Genomic DNA, 20,764 nt, shown 5'->3' on the forward strand with positions numbered 1-20,764 from the left:
ACACTAGTGGGTCGTAGGAAGGAAGGGCCCTCTGGAAATGGACATGGCCTGGAATGTATGGCATCCCAACTATCCATTTCCCCTCCTTACCCATGAACTCTGCCGACATTTTCCAGCAAAAAGTGAGAGAAGAAGGTGGGGGGGGGGGGGGAGGGAGGAATGAGGATGGGGGAGAGTGCACTAAAGGTGATAAACTAACACAAGCAGAGTTTCTTATCCTGTTATCAGCAGAAAGTTGATGTAAGATACGCCATTCTAAATAATCTGATCAATGGGTTGACATAGTGAGAGATAGAAGACTTTTTAGATGCTTCTCACTCCATCATTTGCAGGACACCCACAACTTTTCTCTTTCTGAGTCAGACAACATTAAAGGGTCCTTGCTGAGCAAAGCACTGCCTCCTTTTTATCTGTAACATTGGCTGTATAAGTGGAAGGAAATGGACATTACAAAGCCTCAGCACTGACCACTGAGTTTACAAGGTGTAGTTCAAGACCTTGAATGTAGATTCACCTTTCATGTGACTCATGTTAAATACAAGATCTTTAAAATTCCTAATGGAATTGACAGAGACTCCAACCCCAAGCACCCTCTGATCGGGAGATTCTCCCGCCCGAAACCCCTAGTACACGGGAGACTCCAAGTTGATTTGTGCGAAGCGCGAAGTTCCTAGGGTTCTAGATGTTCTCTGGTGCTATCTAAGGCTTATTTTTTCAACATACGATAGCAAAAAGTAAGAAATCCTTTCCACCGGGAGACACAGAGCCAGGGCGGGAGAAATGAAATCTCAAACGGGAGAACGGGAGATTTTGCAAAAATGGGCTTTCGGCGGGAGATCTCCCGTCGAAAACGGGAGAGTTGGAGTCTCTGAATTGATTACGACTAGCAAAAGGGCAATGTCATCTATAGGCCCTACAGCTTTTAATAACATGACAATGTATTATGGATGGCAAGAGAATGTTAACTTTGAGTTTTGACATTTAGGGATCATTTTGTATTAATACTTCTATGAAGGAAAACACAATCCTGACTTCTCTCGACAAAAAAAAAAACTAGAACTATCACTCATTGTGATTAATATACCCCCACCCACAACTGAGAGAATTAGCTTAACCAGGACTAATTTCTTTTTTTTACTTTTTAATGGAAAAAAAATGTTACCATGGCAATGCACTGTTCAAAAGTGAATAAATGTATTGCTCACTGTTAGTCACATGTCCCACATCTCAAGTCAAGTGCTCAAAAACTGAGTGAGCAAGATATAGACTGATAATTTGTATGGTTTTCATCAAAAACTGTGTTATCATGGCAACACAATGTTGCACATTAAGAAAAAAATGAAGTTTGCACAATAGCCATCACATGTGCCAAATTTCAAGCCAAACGATAAAAGGCTAAGGGCCTTAGTTGAATTCACAATATTAGTGTATCATTCTCATTCAAAATATACTGTTACCATGGCAACACATTTTCAACACTGACAAAAGATTGTTTGCACATCGAGGTAATGTAGAGGTAACATGTGCCAAATTTGAAGCCAAAATGCTCTAAAACAGAGTTAGGAGAATCAAAATGTTTGTATGATTTTCATTGAAAATGTACCGTTACCATGGCAACACACTGTTTAACAATGATAAAATATGAAGTTTGCATATTTCTGAACTACAATGGTTGCATGTGCCAAATTTCAAGCCAAATGCTCAAAGACTGAGGGAGTTACCTGAATCCACAATATTTTTGCATGATTTTCATTCAAAATATGCTGTTACCATGGAAACTCATTGATCAACAATAACCAAGGATTAAGTTTGCACATCTACGTACCATAGTGGTCAGGTGTGCCAAATTTCAAGCTAAATGCTCAAAGACTGAGTGAGCTAGCTGAATCCACAATACATGTATCTTGATATGCTTTTTGGTGACAAAAATGCTGTTACCATGGCAACGCATTGTTCAACACTAATGACAGATTAAGTTTGCACATCTATATGCTATAGTGGTCACATGTGCCAAATTTCAAGCCAAATGCTCAAACACTGAGGGAGTTAACTGAATCTACAATATTCTTGCATGGTTTTCATTCAAAATATGCTGTTACCATGGCAACACACAGATCAACAATGGCGAAAGATTATGTATGCACATCTACGTACTATAGTGGTCACATGTGCCAAATTTCAAGCTAAATGCTCAAAGACTGAGGTAGTTGCCTGAATCCACAATATTTTTGTATGCATTTTAGTGAAAAGATGCTGTTGCCATGGCAACGCATTGTTCACCACTGACGAAAGATCAAGTTTACACATCTATACGCTATAGTGGTCACATGTGCCAAATTTCAAGCCAAATGCTCACAGACTGAGGGAGTTAACTGAATCCACAATATTTTTCTATGATTTTCATTCAAAATATGCCGTTACCATGGCAACACACTGATCACCACTGACGAAAGATTAAGTTTACACATCTTTGTACCACATTGGTTATGTGTGCCAAATTTCAAGCTAGAAATGCTCACAGACTAAGGGAGTTAGCCGAATCCACAATATTTCTGTATCCTTTTTGGTAAAAAAAAAAAACCTGTTATCATGGCAACGCATTGTTTATCATTGACGAAAGATTAAGTTTACACATCCATTTACTATAGTGGTCACATGTGCCAAATTTCAAGCCAAATGCTCTAAGACTGTGGGAGTTATCTGAATCCACAATATTTTTGCATGATTTTCATTCAAACTATGCTGTTACCATGGCAACGCATTGATCAACAATGACGAATGAGTAAGTACGCACATCTATGTACCATAGTGGTCACATGTGCCAATTTTTTTAGCCAAATACTTAAAAACTGAAGGAGTTAGATTAATCCACACATTTTTGTATTATTGGTAAAAAAAAACTGCCGTTGCCATGGTAACAGATTTTTGAATGCACACACCAAAGATATTTTGGCACAACTATATATTACATTGATCACATATCACAAATTCAAACTGAATTGTTACAAAACTGAGAGAGTAGTTCGATCCACTACATTTTGTAAGATTTTTATGAAAATCTGCCGTTGCCATGGCAACACAGTATGAAATACTCATGAAAAAGGTGTCTTGCACATCGGCCTGTGGTAGCAGTCACACATGCCAAATTTGAAGTTAATTGCTCAAAAAATGAGAAAGTTGTTCGATCCACAAGTTTTTATGAAAATTTGCTGTTGCCATGGCAACGCATTATGCAATATTAACAAAAAAGGTGTCTTGCACATCAACCTTTGATAGCGGTAACGCATGCCAAATTTTGGGTCAATTGCTCAAAAAATGAGAGAGGAGTTCGATCCACAACATTTTGCAAGATTTTTTTAAAATTTGCCGTTGCCATGGCAACTCATTGTGCAATACTAACAAAAAAGGTGTCTTGCACATCTTCCTTTGATAGCGGTCACACATGCTAAATTTGGGGTAAATTGATCAAAAAATGAGAGTAGTTCGATCCACAAGTTTTTATAAAAATATGCCGTTGCCATGGCAACGCATAACGCGATACTAACGAAAAAGGTGTCTTGCACATCTACCTTTGATAGTGGTCACACATGCCAAATTTGGGGTCAATTGCTCAAAAAATGAGAGAGGAGTTCGATCCACAAGATTTTGCAACGGACCGACCGCCCGACCGCCCGACCGCCCGACCGCCCGCCCGACCGCCCGACCGACCGACCGACCGACCGGCCAACCGACCGGCCACCCGACCTCAGAGTGATTCCTATATACCCCCCCCCCCTACACACTATGTGTGGGTGGGGGTATAAAAAATGGAACAAACAAAATGAATAAAAATATTCTATATAAACTCTCCAACTGCCAATACTGGATATCTCATCAAACATGCATACTGTACAATTCTAATGAAACTTAAACTTAACACTGCAGTTGGAATAACTGTAAATTTGGTTACATATCAAGCAGCTACAGTGTATGTATCCAACAATATGTAATATCACATTTCACAGATGCTCTTCAGTGAACATAAAGCAATAAGAAGACAGAAAATGTTTGTGATGAATATTCAAAAAATGAAGAGTTGATAGAAATGTAGATGGCACTGACATTGGAAACAATCACCTGAAGTCACACTTACACTCCACAGACAAGTTCCAAAACGTCAACACTCAATCATCGTCAATCACCAAACTACAAGAACACCTCTCTATTACATCGCTTAGAGTGAGTTATCAACTTACTGCCTTCCCTGATGTCACTGGCAGTCTCCTTAAAGTGTGGCCCAATGTACTCGGAGTTACTGCTTATCGACACCAGACTCTCGCAAGACTGAGAAAGAAGACCAAACACAAAAGAAAAAAAGACACAAGAAATCATTTCAAGGTTAATGACAGGAGGAAAAGAAAACATCTCTAGCACAATCCTTTCAAGATTCTTGTTGTTTTGTTGTTGTTATTTTTTTTAAGAATTCACTAGCATAGATATCGAACTTTTTGAAGTCTCGGTTCATTAATCACATACAGTGGTACATTACCTTCTTTTTCACAATTTGATCACATATTGTATGCAAAATGTTCCCAAATCGAGTTAAGAAAATGAAAACACTTTAGACAATGACAGACATTTGACAATAACGTGAATAAGTCTGTTTACTAATTTGTTCAAAGTTATGGATATTTACAGCAAGCTATTCCATCTACCTTTTTTTCTTCAATGCATTTTACTTCAACTTTACTCCCCACTTTGCATACACACAGTGTGTAGTTGTTGCTATCTCCAGCAAGTCTTTTGAAACCTTACCAGTTGCCAGGAACAAACTTTGATAACTTTGGTATGTGCAAGGTTGTACTTAAGGTACATTGAATTTTAAAACATCAGGTAACCAGTCGATACTACCATCACAAGGATTGTGTTGTGAAGAAAAAAAAGAGAACATAAGAGGAAATCAGAGCATTAACACCAACACAACTTTTAGAAGAGAGCAGGCCCAAACATGCAAAGTTTCTGGTTTAAATTCCAAACCTATGCTGTGTACCCTCAATATCATGGCACCCCAAAAACAACATACCCTATTAACCATAAGAGGAAGAATCTTTACGATTAAAGGAGAAATACGAAAAAAAAATAAAGGATAAGATCACTGATTCCTGCATTAAGAAACAGCTGCAACAAAAACAACTTGACGCAAAAGATGCAAAAATAACTCATTTGAATGAATATGTAGAACCCGCTGCCATATTAAAGAAATCAGAACGATCGATCATTGGCTATCGGGCAGGAGCTATGTAGTCCAGTGGATATGACACCTTTCTAGCAATAAGGAGGTTGTGGGTTCATTACTTGAGTACGTACGCACACGATTTCTATCAAAAACACTAAAAAATCAGTGTGCATACGCATTATTGTACATCATGGCAGGGCAATTTGTCAATCAGTTGCAAGATCAGCTACCAAAACTCACCTTGGAAGGATGGAAACCTAAATGCAACGAAGTCTGCTCTATATCACCCATAAGGTACTCCGTCACGCTATTGCTGAAGGCAAGGGCAAGGGCATCGATGACCTCGTAGAGGGCGGTCTTGTCTTTTTCCTCATTGTTGCTGGTTAAACCTGGGCAAAAACAGCGTAAAGACAGCGAAAGAATAGACTGTAAAATCTGTTTTCCTTCAACTTCAAGAAGTGCAAGGTCATCAACCTTGAACATTGCACATGTAGTATCAATTCATTGATCTCTATTCCTTCAAACCTGATCTACTCTGAGTTTATTATTTCCTAGCATTCAAACATACAGGTAAAGAAAAATCAACAAAATTGTATCAGCTGCAATAAAAAAACAAAAAACAAACAATATGTTTTGATATAATCAGTCACAACAGTGGCAATTACAATTTACAACAGAAATAGTTGAAAAGAACGATTTTACCCTTAAACCACATATTCTCACAAAGCCACAAGGAAATTTCCGCTCCAGAATCAAGTTTTCATTACGTGGTGAACATGCCGGCCAACCGTTCCCCCAATTGTCACATGGTCCACATAAGAAGATTGCAGTGATACTATTGGAATGCAAACCATTGAATCATTCATGTTTCACCAACATCCTGGGGATGTTATCAAAGGGATTACAATTTCAATATCTTGGGTGTAAACTTGATGATATCAGGTTTTGTATTAAACCAAATCTTTAAAAGAAAAATAACCCAAACCAATAAACAAACAAAAAACATGTTTCCGTTCAATAAAGGATTGAGGAAAACCTGATGATATCACATTCACGTTTGTTGGGTCTCTTTATTACCAATAAGCAATAACAAAACTGCATACTGCATCAGGAAGACCACTCCTCTGACAACAAACTGCTAGAAATTCACACATACACACAAACAGACGGTTCGCTAGCATGCTCTTTCAACATCTCACTTACGGGTCAAACGAACCTTTACATTGTAAACACAGAACATAGGCTTCCAAAATCATTTTTACCATCATGAACCTCAGTTTTCTTATTAAAGCATTTATATCCCATAGCAATCAGGCATCTTTTCATAGTAACATAATTTTGATATGGATGGACCTTGTGGAAAACATCCAAGCAAAGGGCATTGGGGGGGAAAAAGGGCTTTGTCTAAAACCGAGTGCTCCTCGGGTCTCAAGTGGAGCTAATGTCTGTGTCTGCTAGTTACATGGTATTGTGCTGATAAATCAGTCCAGATACAGTTTTGTAACATCAATCATTTCCTTGCATTTATTTGTCGTTCGACACTTCTTCCTGTTCATGTGCCTCCATCTTCCCTCAGTTATAACCTCTGCCAAGAAAGTCGTGTTTTCTTTGCTTTTTGTCATCTTTTTTTTTTCATTATAATGCTTGTCTGTTAGTAAATACATCTTTGTGAAAAGTTGTTCTTGTGTCCGTGAAATCATGTGAACGTATTTGGATAACATTTTCAGGATACGTCTGCTGGGGGAAAAAGGAACAGGTGATTAGTTTTGGGGGTGATCCTGATCATAATCCATCTCCAGGATGTTTTCTGAAGGATACACGCTTGGTTCTAATGGCTTTAGTGACCCCACATTGCCATGGTGGAGGTTCAAACTCTCAAGAGTGCTTCTCGCTGGTTCATACTGGACTCTTGCCATATAATTTGTTCTGTGTAGGGCTTGTTTTCAGCTTTCTTCCAGGTTTTATTTCGCAATGCAAGATATCTTTCACTCTATCCTGTTCTCGATATCCTGCGGTACTACTTCAATCATATCCGGATATCCCACATGTGACGCGTGTCTGGAAGTATGTATGGCACAGGCATGCTCTGCCCATCCATTAACAATGAATAACCCACAGTTTCCATATGTATGCCTCCTGGATTATTCTACAAAAACTTAAAAGCAATGACAGTAAAAGTGCTATTGAGGGAAGAAATTAATAAATAATTTCTATATATTTGTCTAACATGCTTGTGATCTATGTACTCCTTTGTAATAGCTTGCATGAGATATGCGGCCCTGTATAAGCAAAATAAACATAAGCTGGAAAAACAATGGCTCAAGACTAAGATTTTATACCACTGACACAGTAAACTGTACTTGTAATCATATAATGTTTAAATAGATACAGAAAAACAGTGCAGCGGATTTTTCTATCATATCAGATTCAGTAGAAATTTAACTTTGCAGGTATTTTTCCAAGTCCTGTCAGAAGTAATGCATTTAGCCAGGATGCAAATAGCAAAGAATACAGCACGTTACAGCATCACAAGCGAAGTGCATGGAGTTAAAAAAGAATCTCACGACAGTGTCAGTTGTGGAGTACAGATGTAGCTTCTAGAATGCCAAGAAGTGTATTCTCCATAAATGCACTTATGTGAGCATGTCTTCCAAGAAGGCAGTTTTCTGAGATTTTCAGAGATCCTCTCACAGACATTACAGGGTTTTAGTATAGAATCATTACAATACAATGTAATCCTTGTTTGAGCATGCCTCAAATTCATGGATAAGGCTACTAGGCAATGTATATAATGTCATAATTCAACAGCGAGTCTATTTTTGTGTGTGTGTATGTGTGAATTGGGACTTCCCTTCAACTTGGCGAGTGGTTGAATTCCCAATCATGAAGAACAGCAATGAAGGGAGAAATGTAAGAATGCATGTCGCATTCATGATGGGATCAGAGTTTATATTTTCACATGATGTTAATTTCACAAACAGAACCTGACTCATGAAATTCATGAAAATAACCCCCTCCCCAACATTTGTATATATATGGCACATTCAGTACCTCATTTTTTGTTTTGTTTTTTCATTTTAGCCAGTTTGACTGAAAAGCACATTTGTTCAGGCAGAGATAGCAGAAATCAATCATCTCTTTTTTTTCTGTCTTTTTTTTAATGCTCAGGACTCCTGCTGAGCTACTGAAATGTACACAAGATCAAGGGTCTGCCTCACCTTTTATACGAGCAATGAGGACCACTGCTGCTGTGTGCACGTCCGTGGACTTGAGGGCGGTGTATTTATCCAGGATGCCTCGTAGGATGTTGAGGAGGTCCCGTAATTTCTCATGGGCCGCCACCCGTATCGTCTCTGTTCTCTCTGGTGATTAGGAAGAGCATTGAAAAAATACAAGTACTTTAATATGATATCATTGTAAGTTACACCGATTAACGTATAGGATGGCAAGGTGCTTGAAAGTCTACAATATCATTCCTCTATGAAGGAGGGATTTAAAAAGCAAGCCATAGTATCCAACTTCTGAGAGATTAATTTTCTTCAATATGACTATCGCTTGGATTCTGACAACCAGCAAACTTTAAGCCTGCAGGTAAGAAGCTAAGTGATTGAAGACTTACATATATAATTGCCCCCATCAAAAACAAACAAACAAACAACCAATTTCCTTATACTTAACAACATGGCTAAGATTGGCAAAATCCATGCTTTGATGATATTCATATGATTATTGTCTCTTTTATGACAATCAGACACATACGTACTTGATATCATTACATGCATGTCAGTCATTTGACTGTTCAATTAATATTACAATATCAAAGATCATAATATGTAACCAATATATTCCTTGACCAATGAGATGCAAGTGTTTTTACGTCAACACCGTGTGTTGGTGTATATCATGTACTGTCAATAGAGACTGACATGCCTCCTTACAGTCTCAAATCCTATGAAGTGTTCAAACATAGAACTCTCACACTCATTAGTCACTCTCTTTGCAGTATGATATTGCTACAGTATATTATATTTCTCTCTCAGATGTCATTGCCCCATTCATACTCTACCAGTTATTCAGTATGACAGCTCCCTTCAATTCTCCCCATAGGTTTCCCTCTCTCTTCTGCTTCCTTGTTCTTCCTTTAAACCACTCAGCCCCATTATCTCACAATGCTTTTGACAATGTCTAATCACAGGGCTGCCAACTCTCAAGCAGTCAGTGTGAGTGTGAGACTCACACAATTCACCCGATTCTAATTCAAGTATGCATTCACACTGACTATGAAATACCTTGTAAGGCGGTAGTTTACAATGTGAACGCACATTATACAGCAAAATACAGCAAGATATATTCGTCGCTTGCCCGGAAGAAGGGAACGAGCGCGCGAATACGCGTAAAAATAGATTTCGAGAAAAGACCTGCATGAGGTAAGATCATAAGCAATATCATAAGATTTGTAGATTATTCATTATAGCCACTTTAGCTAGTACCAAATTGGAATATTATCTGTTCACTTGTGAATTTTCAGCAGTATTGATATTCAAATATCAAAGATATAGTCAATTGAAACTTTAAATTGCGATTTTCTCGAAATCTATTTTTTACGCGTATTCGCGCGCTCGTTCCCTTCTTCCGGGCAAGCGACGTATTGCAGTATTTAGGGTTGTAATTCAAACTTGACAGGGAATACACCCATTTCTGTATGCAAGATTTGAGTGTGAACCATTTCATGAAATACCACACCAATTGTACAAGGGTGTATGTCTCTATCAACAACCCGACACACTTCATGTTATATCCTGCTGGAGATGTGCACATGTCCAATGTGCACTCCATAATACTACAGTATTTTGTGAATAAGAATGGAACCAAGTGAATTACCACGGTATCTACTACCATGGTAACTAATACCACAGTAATTCCAATGTGAATGCACTTATTGTCACACTCTGATAAACAAATTCTCATGCTGAACACCAAAAATGGACAGGTTAAAAAGACAGAAAGTCTCCAAAACCCCAGATATATTCTGAACATTCGATACGTCCATCCACAAAGTTTTTGCAAATAACATTTACCATTTTAAAAACAAGAGTGTCCCATTTGACTTCTCATCTTGACTAATCTCACGTTTCAACATGGTGGCCAAAACCCCCCTCCTACATGGACACATTTTAACATTTTAACATTCAATTATACACAGCTGACATTATCCTCATACATTATTCACATTTCACTTCCTGCACACTATCTAATATAATAACATTTCGATTGTTATAACGTTACTATTCATGAGCCTTTTCTTCCATCATACATACGATCGGCGAGTCTTTTGGTGGGGGGCTTTGCCAGTTCTGACACCCGAATGAGACCCACCTGAATTCAATACCACACGGCTGGATGAAAAGACCCGAAGCAAACAATTACCTCTCTCATCACCCTTCCTGTCACATACAATGTACATGACACCTCTCTCTCTCAAAAGACGACCCATCTTTGGACATTCCGTCCCATCATCCCTTGGTGTCATTGTCCTTCCAAAGCTTCCTTAGTCTCCCACTACAGACCTTACCAGTCCCTTGATCACCTTTTTCCCATTATTTTGTCTCTGACAATGGTGATGGTAACTAATTCAACTCAACATGACAGTGCTTAATGTTTGCACATTGATGGTCTCGGAGGGTTTTAAAAAAAAAGCTAGAACAACAAAAGAGATACGAATAAAGATTCCCTACTAAAGATTCCATACTAATCATTGGAGCTTTCATCAAGGTTGTTTCATCAATTGAAGCAGACTGGTGTGCAAATTTAGAAGATGATTCACTTTCAATTAGATCAGAAAAGCACATATTCTTCTCCATTGCTGGGGTCTGGTTTATTCTGAAAAGTGAAGGGCCATCAAACTGCATTGTTGTTACATTTTAAAACTTTGATGGATATGATGCAAAGTTGTGACAATATCTTGAACAGGAATTCCTTTATAGCTCAGACCATAACTTTCAATCACAAACATTCTTTAATCAGAAGTGCTGGACAGAAGGACATCCTGAAGTTAGGCAAGTTTCTTTACATGCAATGTCTTGGCATGATATATCAGACTTGTAATAAAAAACACAATCCTTTTCTTCAGATGCAATAAGAGTAATTTCAGAGCGTGTCCATCATGGTTTTAAAAAGAAACCAATGTCTGATTTTACAACTACATGATGTAATGCTAAATGTACCACTTTGGCACTGGTGTCCAATGCGCTCTGTCGAAGTAATGAAAAGTAAACATGAGAAAATGTACTATAAACCTGTCGAGACAATTGTGACAAAAGGATACGTCATGTTTCACTCTTTGGTCAGCTATGTCCAGAGTGTGTGTACTTCTTTATTTTTAGCCTAGCATTTGTTCTTTGTAACATTGGGATTACGTCCGAGCTTGGAGGAACAAAGGTAGATGTTGGGACAGGCTGTGAGTTGATCGTATTCCACGTGTACCAGCTTTCGCACCTTGTTACATCACTGATTGTAGCGGGGGTGCGATGTAAACCTTACATCTGATTAACAGGTAGTTGTGCTAGCAGACAAACACACACACTGTGTGCACACACTGTGTGCAGCATTTGACCAGGGAGGTGGAAGAAATGGAGATGGCACTCTGAGAGCTTCCCTCAGAAAAAAAATCAAGTGGTCTTACACCGATTAACTTCTTGAAATCCAACCCTCATTCTGTGATAAATATGTCAAAATCTGGCCTTATCGGTCCACCCATCACCCTCCGGCGCACTAGAGTGACGCAACATGATCTCCTTTCCAGGCCTTCCATAAACACACGCTCGTAAAAATCGGGCTTTGAAGCGATGCGTGGCACCGACGATATGACGTCATATTCAAAATTTTGGCAGTCTATTACATTCAGTGAAAGACGTCCCCCTTCGAAAGCTACAACTTATGGCTCAAGAATTGGGTAGCGTAGTATGTCTATACCTTTCGCTGGTTCAGCAGACTGTGCTGAGGAGATTGCCGTTTGAACCAGCGAAATCGGTACACAAACAACGGAGTTACTGAGCAGTAAGGTTTGTGCGCTAGAGATGTCATCATATTGTTTCTGTATCGATTATGAGAAATCCCGCACATTTCCGCAATTTTCTTATAGTTAGAGAGGTAGGGCTGACCTTGATCTTCAAAATGATATAAGTTACATGAGCGTGTTCGGGCGTGTTTTCAAACAGTTCGAGTGTAAAAGTAGTGCTTCATAGAGACCGAAGCGGGTTTTTTTTTCGTCTGCACCCGAGCGAGCTGGGGCTTTTCAGCGTACTCGTCGGGTTGTTGTAGGGCCGCCGCGTAGGCGTCGGGACAGCGTTCGTTGCCGTTGTTTCGGTGAATTTGAGTTACTAGTAAATATATATTGGAATGGAAAGTTGAGTGTTAAAAAGTGTAAATTAGACATATCAGCCTTGATTATAATAATTTTCCGTAGAGAATTAAAGATGATATCTATAAACGCCTAGATGTATGATGCTGTAAGTATATTTTAGGGGGAAAAACAGAGCTTAGTATACAGTGTTTCGCCTCACTCTCCGTCGATCATTCATCGGTAAATACCGGTAATCGGCTTGACTCTACCCCATGCTAACGTTACAAAAAATTGAATTAAAAAGTAGTAGAGTACACCTCTGGAGCTAGTAGAATCTAACGTTTAACAGTGGTTAGATTCTAGTTTGTGAAATACTAGAGTCTACTAGCTAGGACTAACGTTAGGTATGCTTTTGCTAGGCAGCGTACCTGAGGTGACGCTGCGCTATTAAACAGTGTCCTGAGCCTTGCCCTTGCCTTGGCCTCCAATTTCCAAGCCAAGGCCCAACTAACTTTCTGAGTTTCAGTTTCAATTGCAAATCAAATTTCGTTAAGTTGCTGTGTCAATGTGATTTTGAATTTGCTAAAAGCAATTCCTCCTCAACAAACTCGTCTCCGTCAAAATCACGATCGCCAGAACCACCACCACTGCTTACACCACTGCTTTACAGAATACACTCTAGAGTTCTGTGCTTACACCGTAGGACGCCATTTTATTCCCCGACCACAATGCATTTCGCGTCGTGATTTCCGCCACAAGATTTACGACTCGCAGTGCGCCGAGCGTGAGTAATGGGATTACGGGAGGGGAAAAAAAAAGCTGTCGGGGCCACGCATGACTTCAAAGGAAACTCAGAAGAGCACACTCCATCTCTCTTCCACCTCCCTGATTTGACTGAGGAAAAGAATATTCCCTCAATAAGCCCATTTACATCAGTAAGCAAAGTCCAAATGTCAAATAACCTGCTGTTACTGCTCCACAGAATTACAGAGGAAAAAAAATGAGCAAAAATCAGAACAAACTAAAATGTCAGAAATTAAAAAAGAAAACAAAATGTTTAAAGTTTTTGTGTGCTAAAAGAACTTAATTTCAATGAGCATTATACATATTTCTAGGATAACGAAAGTAACCGATTGTAAGCTGTCTGTGCCCTATCGGAAAAGACGCACTACCAAAATTGTGTGAGCATTTACGTTGGCAGAAATGCAGCAAAATACCACCAGTGTATATCGTCTTTTTTGTGTGTGTGTATTTCTTAAAATGCACTTCTATGTGATTTTTCTTTTAATGTGTTTTTCACTTGGCTTTAACTCAGCTGCCTGATGAGGGTCCAACATAATTATGATGATGTAAATCCCCCAATCATCTTGTTGCCACTAATTTTCACACTACCAGTAATCCAGTTGATCGTCACTACTACTAGTAATAAAGACAATAACATGTGGAATTCTTGGTAATGATTTCACCTTTTTAATCCATGTATTTTTCTCATATCATTTGATTCCAAAGAGTTAGATTTAATTATTAATCTACTGATTTTTCACTCAACCATTAACCTGGTATACACAATGTAAGTCCAACTGATGGAATTTGATTTGCATGCATCAGATTTTTGAAAGCTTGGTAATGCTTGTGCAAATTTCCACAGAACCAAGGCGGTTGTCATGGTAACACTGTCAAGGATGTTTGTAGAGCATGCTGCAATACCAGTGAAGATGCTTATCTCACGCAAAGCTATTGAGATGCACACCGGCCAAGTTTTTGTCTTCCCTTTTATACACAAGAGTGATCCCTCCCTCACATCACGGTTGCTCGCTGTCAAAAATGGGAAAAATCTCTTCCAATTAGGAATGCATCTACAGTCACAGTATCACAAGTTAACAGTAGCTCTATTATAAGCACTCCAGCATGCAGCAGGTGAATCTCATCCAATGCTCATACCATTTCTAGGCTGGTATACGATTGTATCAACCCAATTTAGAGCTATAAAGGGGGTCATATATATTCCATAAAAGTTTAATAGATTGATGGTGTCATATACGCAGATTCAAAAAAAATTAAGGAATATCACACACACACACACACACACATTCATATACATTGATAAGAAATCTATTTGAAACAAATTTCACAAAGTAGCAGCAGTGGTTTATATTCAACTACAATTGTATATGAAGCAAGCATTTCATTTACCTGATACACATTACATGATACTAAAACCTACTAGTATACTTTTCTATAGCAATAAGTCATTGCAGTTGGCTTTCAGCATCATAATAAACATGTACCCCTGGACAAACTCTCAGCATGATTTCTTTTAATATGATTTGCTGGTATCTGGGTTTACGGCATATTCAAGGTCAGATTAAGGAAATAAGTCATTAACTAGGATCTTTGAATCAGAGGTTTTCTTTGTGACTACTGGAAATATGTAGATGTGTGGGATATGTGAACCTCTATGAATCTTGATTCTTGCACAAACTGACTGTAGCCTATATTATTAGTCTGGAATGGACCTTGTGTGCTTCCTTCAGCCTGGAATCTCTTGTATTCACTTTGTGCTATAAGCAGTTCCTGAGGGCATGTTTACCAACACCTTTCAAAATAGGCCATTTGTTGAAATCCCTTGCCCCCAATTATGTTTCCTCAATCCCTCAACCTCCACCCCCAAGGAAAAAAAAAAGAAGAAAGAGGAGAGTACAAAAATGCAACATTATTCCTTAATCTACGTGAATACCACATTAGGCACGAGCAACACCCTATTAATAGATGTGGCAAGAGCCCATACAATGGCTGAGAGGTCTGATCTGCTGCAGTCAAAAGTTTGCGGAGCTGCCATTGAAAATTATTGAACCCAACACCTCTGGACAAAAGGATCTGGATTTTAGCCATCCTGCTTCAAAGGGACGAGGTGTTTTCGAAATAGGAGTCTAATTAAAGACAGCCGAGGCTTCGGAGTCTGAAGGGTTTCAGACAGTCTAAACAGGAAACTGCAAGGAATGCTGGGAAGAAATCTATTTGAATGATATACATCGTGTGCTTACTTCACTTGCAGCCTTCTGTTTTTTTTAACCCTTTTCTGCATCACTTCCTGTATTACTTTCTAAATAAAATTCATTTCATCTGCAAACAGAGCTTTGTTTCTTCTGTTTGATCATGCCTTAGCCTAAATGGATAGCCACATACATTGTACATCTGGAAAACCACTAATGACACTATCTGTCAAGTTAAATTGCATCTTTCAAATAATCATACCAGGAAGCAACAGATTATTTTTTGTCTCCCTCTAGCATTCACTGCCTCACAGTTCACACTGATAATAAATAAATGTATTTTACAAGGAACATCTCAACAGATGCACTCTAAATATGAAGTTCTTGGTATCTCCTTACAAATGCAAGATTAACCATGTTTCAACGCATGTGTTTTTCACAATTACTCTTTGAAAAAACCTTACTCCAAAAAGTGAAGACTTATCTGCCATACTGTACATCAATTTCCTTATTTTCACTTCATAGTCTCTATGCTAATGTACATTGTCAGGATTCAAAATTCCCTTTATATCCAAGTTTGACTCGAAGATGATGCACAACATTTCACAAGTAACTTTGAATACCGGTACCTTTGATCTCCAGTTTTCATAAGTATTCAAGGAAATTTAAATACTGTTTTCACATCTTGCTGAACAAATATGAAAGCAATTTGGTTGAGAGAAATTGTCACATGTTCTTTGACTTCAATCAACATCATCGGGTAAGAGAAGGGGGGGGGGGGGAATATTCCAGCAAAAACCTCAAAGAATGTGTGAAATCTGATAAACTAAAGCCAAAGCTGTGTCATATCTGAGGCAACAAATAGAGGAGCATTTGCCCTTTGGATCGAGTCAACTAGCATGGTAGCCAAACATGTGGTCAAATGACTTGAGACATCATTCGTTTTTACAATGATTCCTCTTCATTGTGCCTTATTTCATCAGAGAGATATCCATGTGTAGGGCCCTATTTGTATACTCACAATATATAAAGTATTTCACAACTGCACTGAATACTATAACAAAAAGTATATCAATATCTTCTTGCAAAGTGAGAAGAAAATATATCGTTGTTTCTATTTTCAATAGAAAGAAAATGTGAGATGAAATATAATGCCAGACATATACTCATACACATCAAACACTCATGTTCACAGAGATACTGATACAGCTGGCAAAATCCATTCCCACCCACCAGCACACTACAGAGTACCAGATGGGAAGAACCATTAAAACTCAATCAATCTTTTTTTTTCTACACTCTTGTGAAATCATACCTATCATATTTCTACAACATTCTTGCTCTGATGTGACTACATCATGATCAAAAGCCAGAATCTCATCAGTTTGAGATCACCTACTGCACGGATATTGCAAAAAGATCGCTTCACCCTTTAAAATCCTATTGTGTTTTCAGCGACCGTGCCTCGGTCTTATGTTACAGCATGTCATCCAAACCCTCCATACTGGTATGACTCTATCAAATCCCGAAGGGACGGACTCAAAACATGCAAACACGCTTGTGATGATTGATTTAGGTGTGCATACTACAGACAAAAGCTTTGCGGAGAAGTCTGATTTCTGAGATGATCACTTTGATGTTTGTAACCGAGGTAGCAGCCTTTTCCTTGCTCTCTTCATTTCATAACATGGTGAAAGAGTAAAATTATCTTTTGGGGATTAAAACATCTCCAGCTGGGTTGCCTTATTCATAGATCATTGCCAGAGAATGTTGTGGAAACTATCATTCAGTGACTGGGAATAACATGTACATAACCCTCCTAATCCCTATCTATCCTTAATGCCTTTCATAATGTGAGACTATACACATAATGACAGTTAAAGAAATTTGTCTGTTTGTACTTCACAGTCAAGTTTTGGATGGAGCACGTCTATCATTGAGTGCATAGTTTGGCAGCCAACAGTCAGGTGTATTTGCAACATGTGAGGCAACAATATGATTCCGATATCATTACAATTAACTGCATACATGGAAAGAGTTTTATAAAGTCAGTTTTGCTGTTTCACACATATCCTAATAATCAATGTAGAAATTGCACCCTCAAAAACTTTTAGCTTCATGTAATATTTTGCTGTATACTGTCACAGTTATAGCAACTACAGTAAGTTCAAGTACTGCAGGACTCAATCCATCAGCATTTGTGCAAAAACAGACCAAAATTTGTTCCACACTACATGACACTTTTTGTTTTAGGTAAAATTTGCACAAGGCTAATATCATACTCAAAATCTCACAACAAATAAACATATATGTAGGCCTACATAATTGGATGAAGCCTAAAAATTGAATTTATACTTTTTTTTTCTTTAGAGTGATACAGTTAGGCTATCTGTAATCGTAATCACATCAAAAATGAATGAAGTACATTAGGGATTATTTTTGTGTAGAGGCCACCCACAATTACTGCTCATATAAGACTGATGCTATAGCAAGCCACACGTGGCAAGAGATTTTCTCAACCCGCTGATGTGCAAGCCTTGTTGTTGAGTCTGCAGTGATCAAAGGGCATATCACACATTGAAGATTGATTACGTTTGAAAGGTGTACGCTGCTTTGTGTTGACTGCATTCTCTCTATCAACAATGAGACATGTTCTCCGGAGAGTATTACGTGTAATAGACACACAGACTACCACCTACTGGTTAATTCCTTCACAATAGGTTCTTTCACTGTATTTTTTATGGGGGGGGGGGGGGGTTGTACGTAGCTTGTTGAGGACTTTCACCCCAGCTATGTTCGCTGAGAAAGGAGAGCAATGACCCCAATGGGTCCTCAAGTGAAACATGCTCATTCATTTGTGGCTGCACGCATCATTTGCTGGAACAAAGTGAACACAAAAGGATGCAACAACAAGCTTGGAGCTATAGGCCTTTTCTCCTTGGCATGATTAATTGTGGCTGCTATAAATAAGAGGCAAACACTATCTCCGTGGATACACTTAGTCAAAATGATCAATAACAATGACCACAGACTAAGGTCAATCACATTCTCTAGGGACATGAGAAGAATTCGTCATCATTTGTATATCACATATATAGGCCCTACTTACACAACAAGGTCTTGGACACTATCACTTCAAAAGAAATTTCCATTTTATTTCCACAGGTCTATAGGGTCCAATACCTCTCACTACTCATCTATTCATCAACCCAACACAATGATTATGAGCCTGTAAAATGATTCTAGATATCAAAGCATATCGATGCAGATAGTTTCTGTGTCATCACAATCCTCAAAAAGAAAGAAATATGTTGTGCAAACTTTGATATAAAATGCAAAATCAATAAGAGAAATCTCAGTACATCAGCTCTGAAACAAATTTTCTCTAAACGATGGACACCATAACACAGAGCTTTAAATTAAAAACCCGTAACACAAACAAACCAAAAATATCATACCCTCTTGTTCATAGGGTCTGACATGATTAGCATATTTTTCATGCTTGTATACAGGATGACACTTACATGTATGTGCTACAATATGTACCTATACTTTCACTGGTTCTTATTCCTAAACTTTCCGATCCTTATTTATACGCACAAGCAACAGTTTCTAAACTGTACAGCAAAAACAAAAAACAAAAACAAAACAAAACAGAACAAGAAAACAAACAAACAATATTAACATCAACATCAACAACAGCAACAGCAACACAAACATAATATCTAGCTTCTCTTTCGAGACAGACTGAGAGAGGGAAAGAATTCACAGAGGTCTGAGAAGCCGATGGAATAGTGTCAGTGAATCAGGAAGGAAACTGCAGGTGCATGGCGCTTCACCTTCACACGCGGCTCTCCGGGAAGACAGGCCGTTGTTCGTTGACCTACCCAGCTGCCTTTCACAGGCCAATTATCATGCTCATTGGTGGCTTTTCCTTAATTGAATGCATTCAGCTATACCTGTCCTGTCTATTGAGAGCCAAACTGCCTCATTACATCCGTCCATTCACTCTCTTTCCATGAGCACCGATACCAGAGAGGCATCTTAAAGTTCTTAGAAGTCATTCTGAAGAGGAAATTGTTTCGATTGAATATTCAGAGACATCACAGCAGTATAGATTTGTAAGAATTTCAACGACCACAAACTGAATGGAGAATGGTGATCGTTTCAAATGTAGGTTAGTCATACTAGGCACCCTATTGACACCTAAGAATGATTATGTGACTGCAGTTCTTTGCAATTTTTTCCTCAAATATATTTTCTGTGTGGGATTAAACTTTTATTCATTCTGTCTAGACAATTTTTAATGTCTTGGAAAACAGAACAGCTAGTTCTTTTAATAGGTAGAGATGTGGATCTGAAACGTCTCTTGGAAAAACTGAAAGAACTGGTGACTGTATTTTGAACAAGAAACAAATGAGAGTGCTCTAATATAATCAAGTGCTATTTGAAAAAAATATCCTAGAATAAGAGCTCTAATTATACTGTAAGCATTGCAAATGTAAAGGTAAGACGTTTCACGTCATGTGATCACACGTCTTTGTTCATGCACATGCTGAGACTCCATAACAATGTTAACTCACAAAACATTCCATACGTTTGATAAAGTGGTCTCACATTTTCAAATCTAGATTGATTTTTCTCCAATATTCTGTGGCCTGCTGCCTATTAGGTTTCATCTAATTCACATAAGATGCAGATTTTAATTGCAGGGTACAATCTCCTTTACATGCATTGTACAGGCTGGCAATGAATACACTTAACACAAATAAAGCCAAGACGTCACTATGTCGCAGATTTCAAAACATCGTCTGGCACAGGCTTTTCTCGTCCAGCGGGTAAGTTTTAATTGCTTCTTAGCTGGGCCATTGATCACTCATCTGGAGGTTTGCCCCTCTAAATCGACACTGGGGATTTGGGACCATGACATAATGTTCCTCGACTGGGACTCTCATCGGAGCGAGACGAACGCCAAACAAATTTAACAGAAAAGACAGAGCAACACCAACAAATCCGACAAGAAAGGATCAAAAAGGGAGGGGGGAAGGAGGAGGAGGAGGGAGGAGTAGAGGTTGAGGGAGTATATGACAACTGAGGGGTTATAATCAATTGCCATCGATTCCAAACCCAGGTCCTTTAAGCAGACGGCGATCAATAAGCTCATCAAAGGGGCGCTCCCTGAACAATGTTGTAGTGGAGCAAGAACCATGGGGA

The 20,764-nt window shown here is 38.6% G+C and overlaps 1 protein-coding gene across 1 annotated transcript in view; it reads right to left on the reverse strand.

The window, feature by feature from the left end:
- Nucleotides 1-20,764, reverse strand: part of LOC139717445 (rho GTPase-activating protein 45-like) — an 88,783-nt gene that overhangs the window by 34,956 nt on the left and 33,063 nt on the right. Inside the window, exons 4-6 of the mRNA XM_071628953.1 lie at nt 8,434-8,577; nt 5,456-5,604; nt 4,236-4,323 (exon numbers count right to left, since the gene is read on the reverse strand). Of these exons, the coding sequence (XP_071485054.1) occupies nt 4,236-4,323; nt 5,456-5,604; nt 8,434-8,577 (381 nt within the window). The remainder of the gene's footprint in view (nt 1-4,235; nt 4,324-5,455; nt 5,605-8,433; nt 8,578-20,764) is intronic.

The sequence above is a fragment of the Diadema antillarum genome, unplaced genomic scaffold (genome assembly GCF_040938485.1).
Source record: "Diadema antillarum isolate AM-2024a unplaced genomic scaffold, OU_Dant_1.0 scf00000075, whole genome shotgun sequence".
NCBI classification, from domain to species: Eukaryota; Metazoa; Echinodermata; class Echinoidea; order Diadematoida; family Diadematidae; genus Diadema; species Diadema antillarum.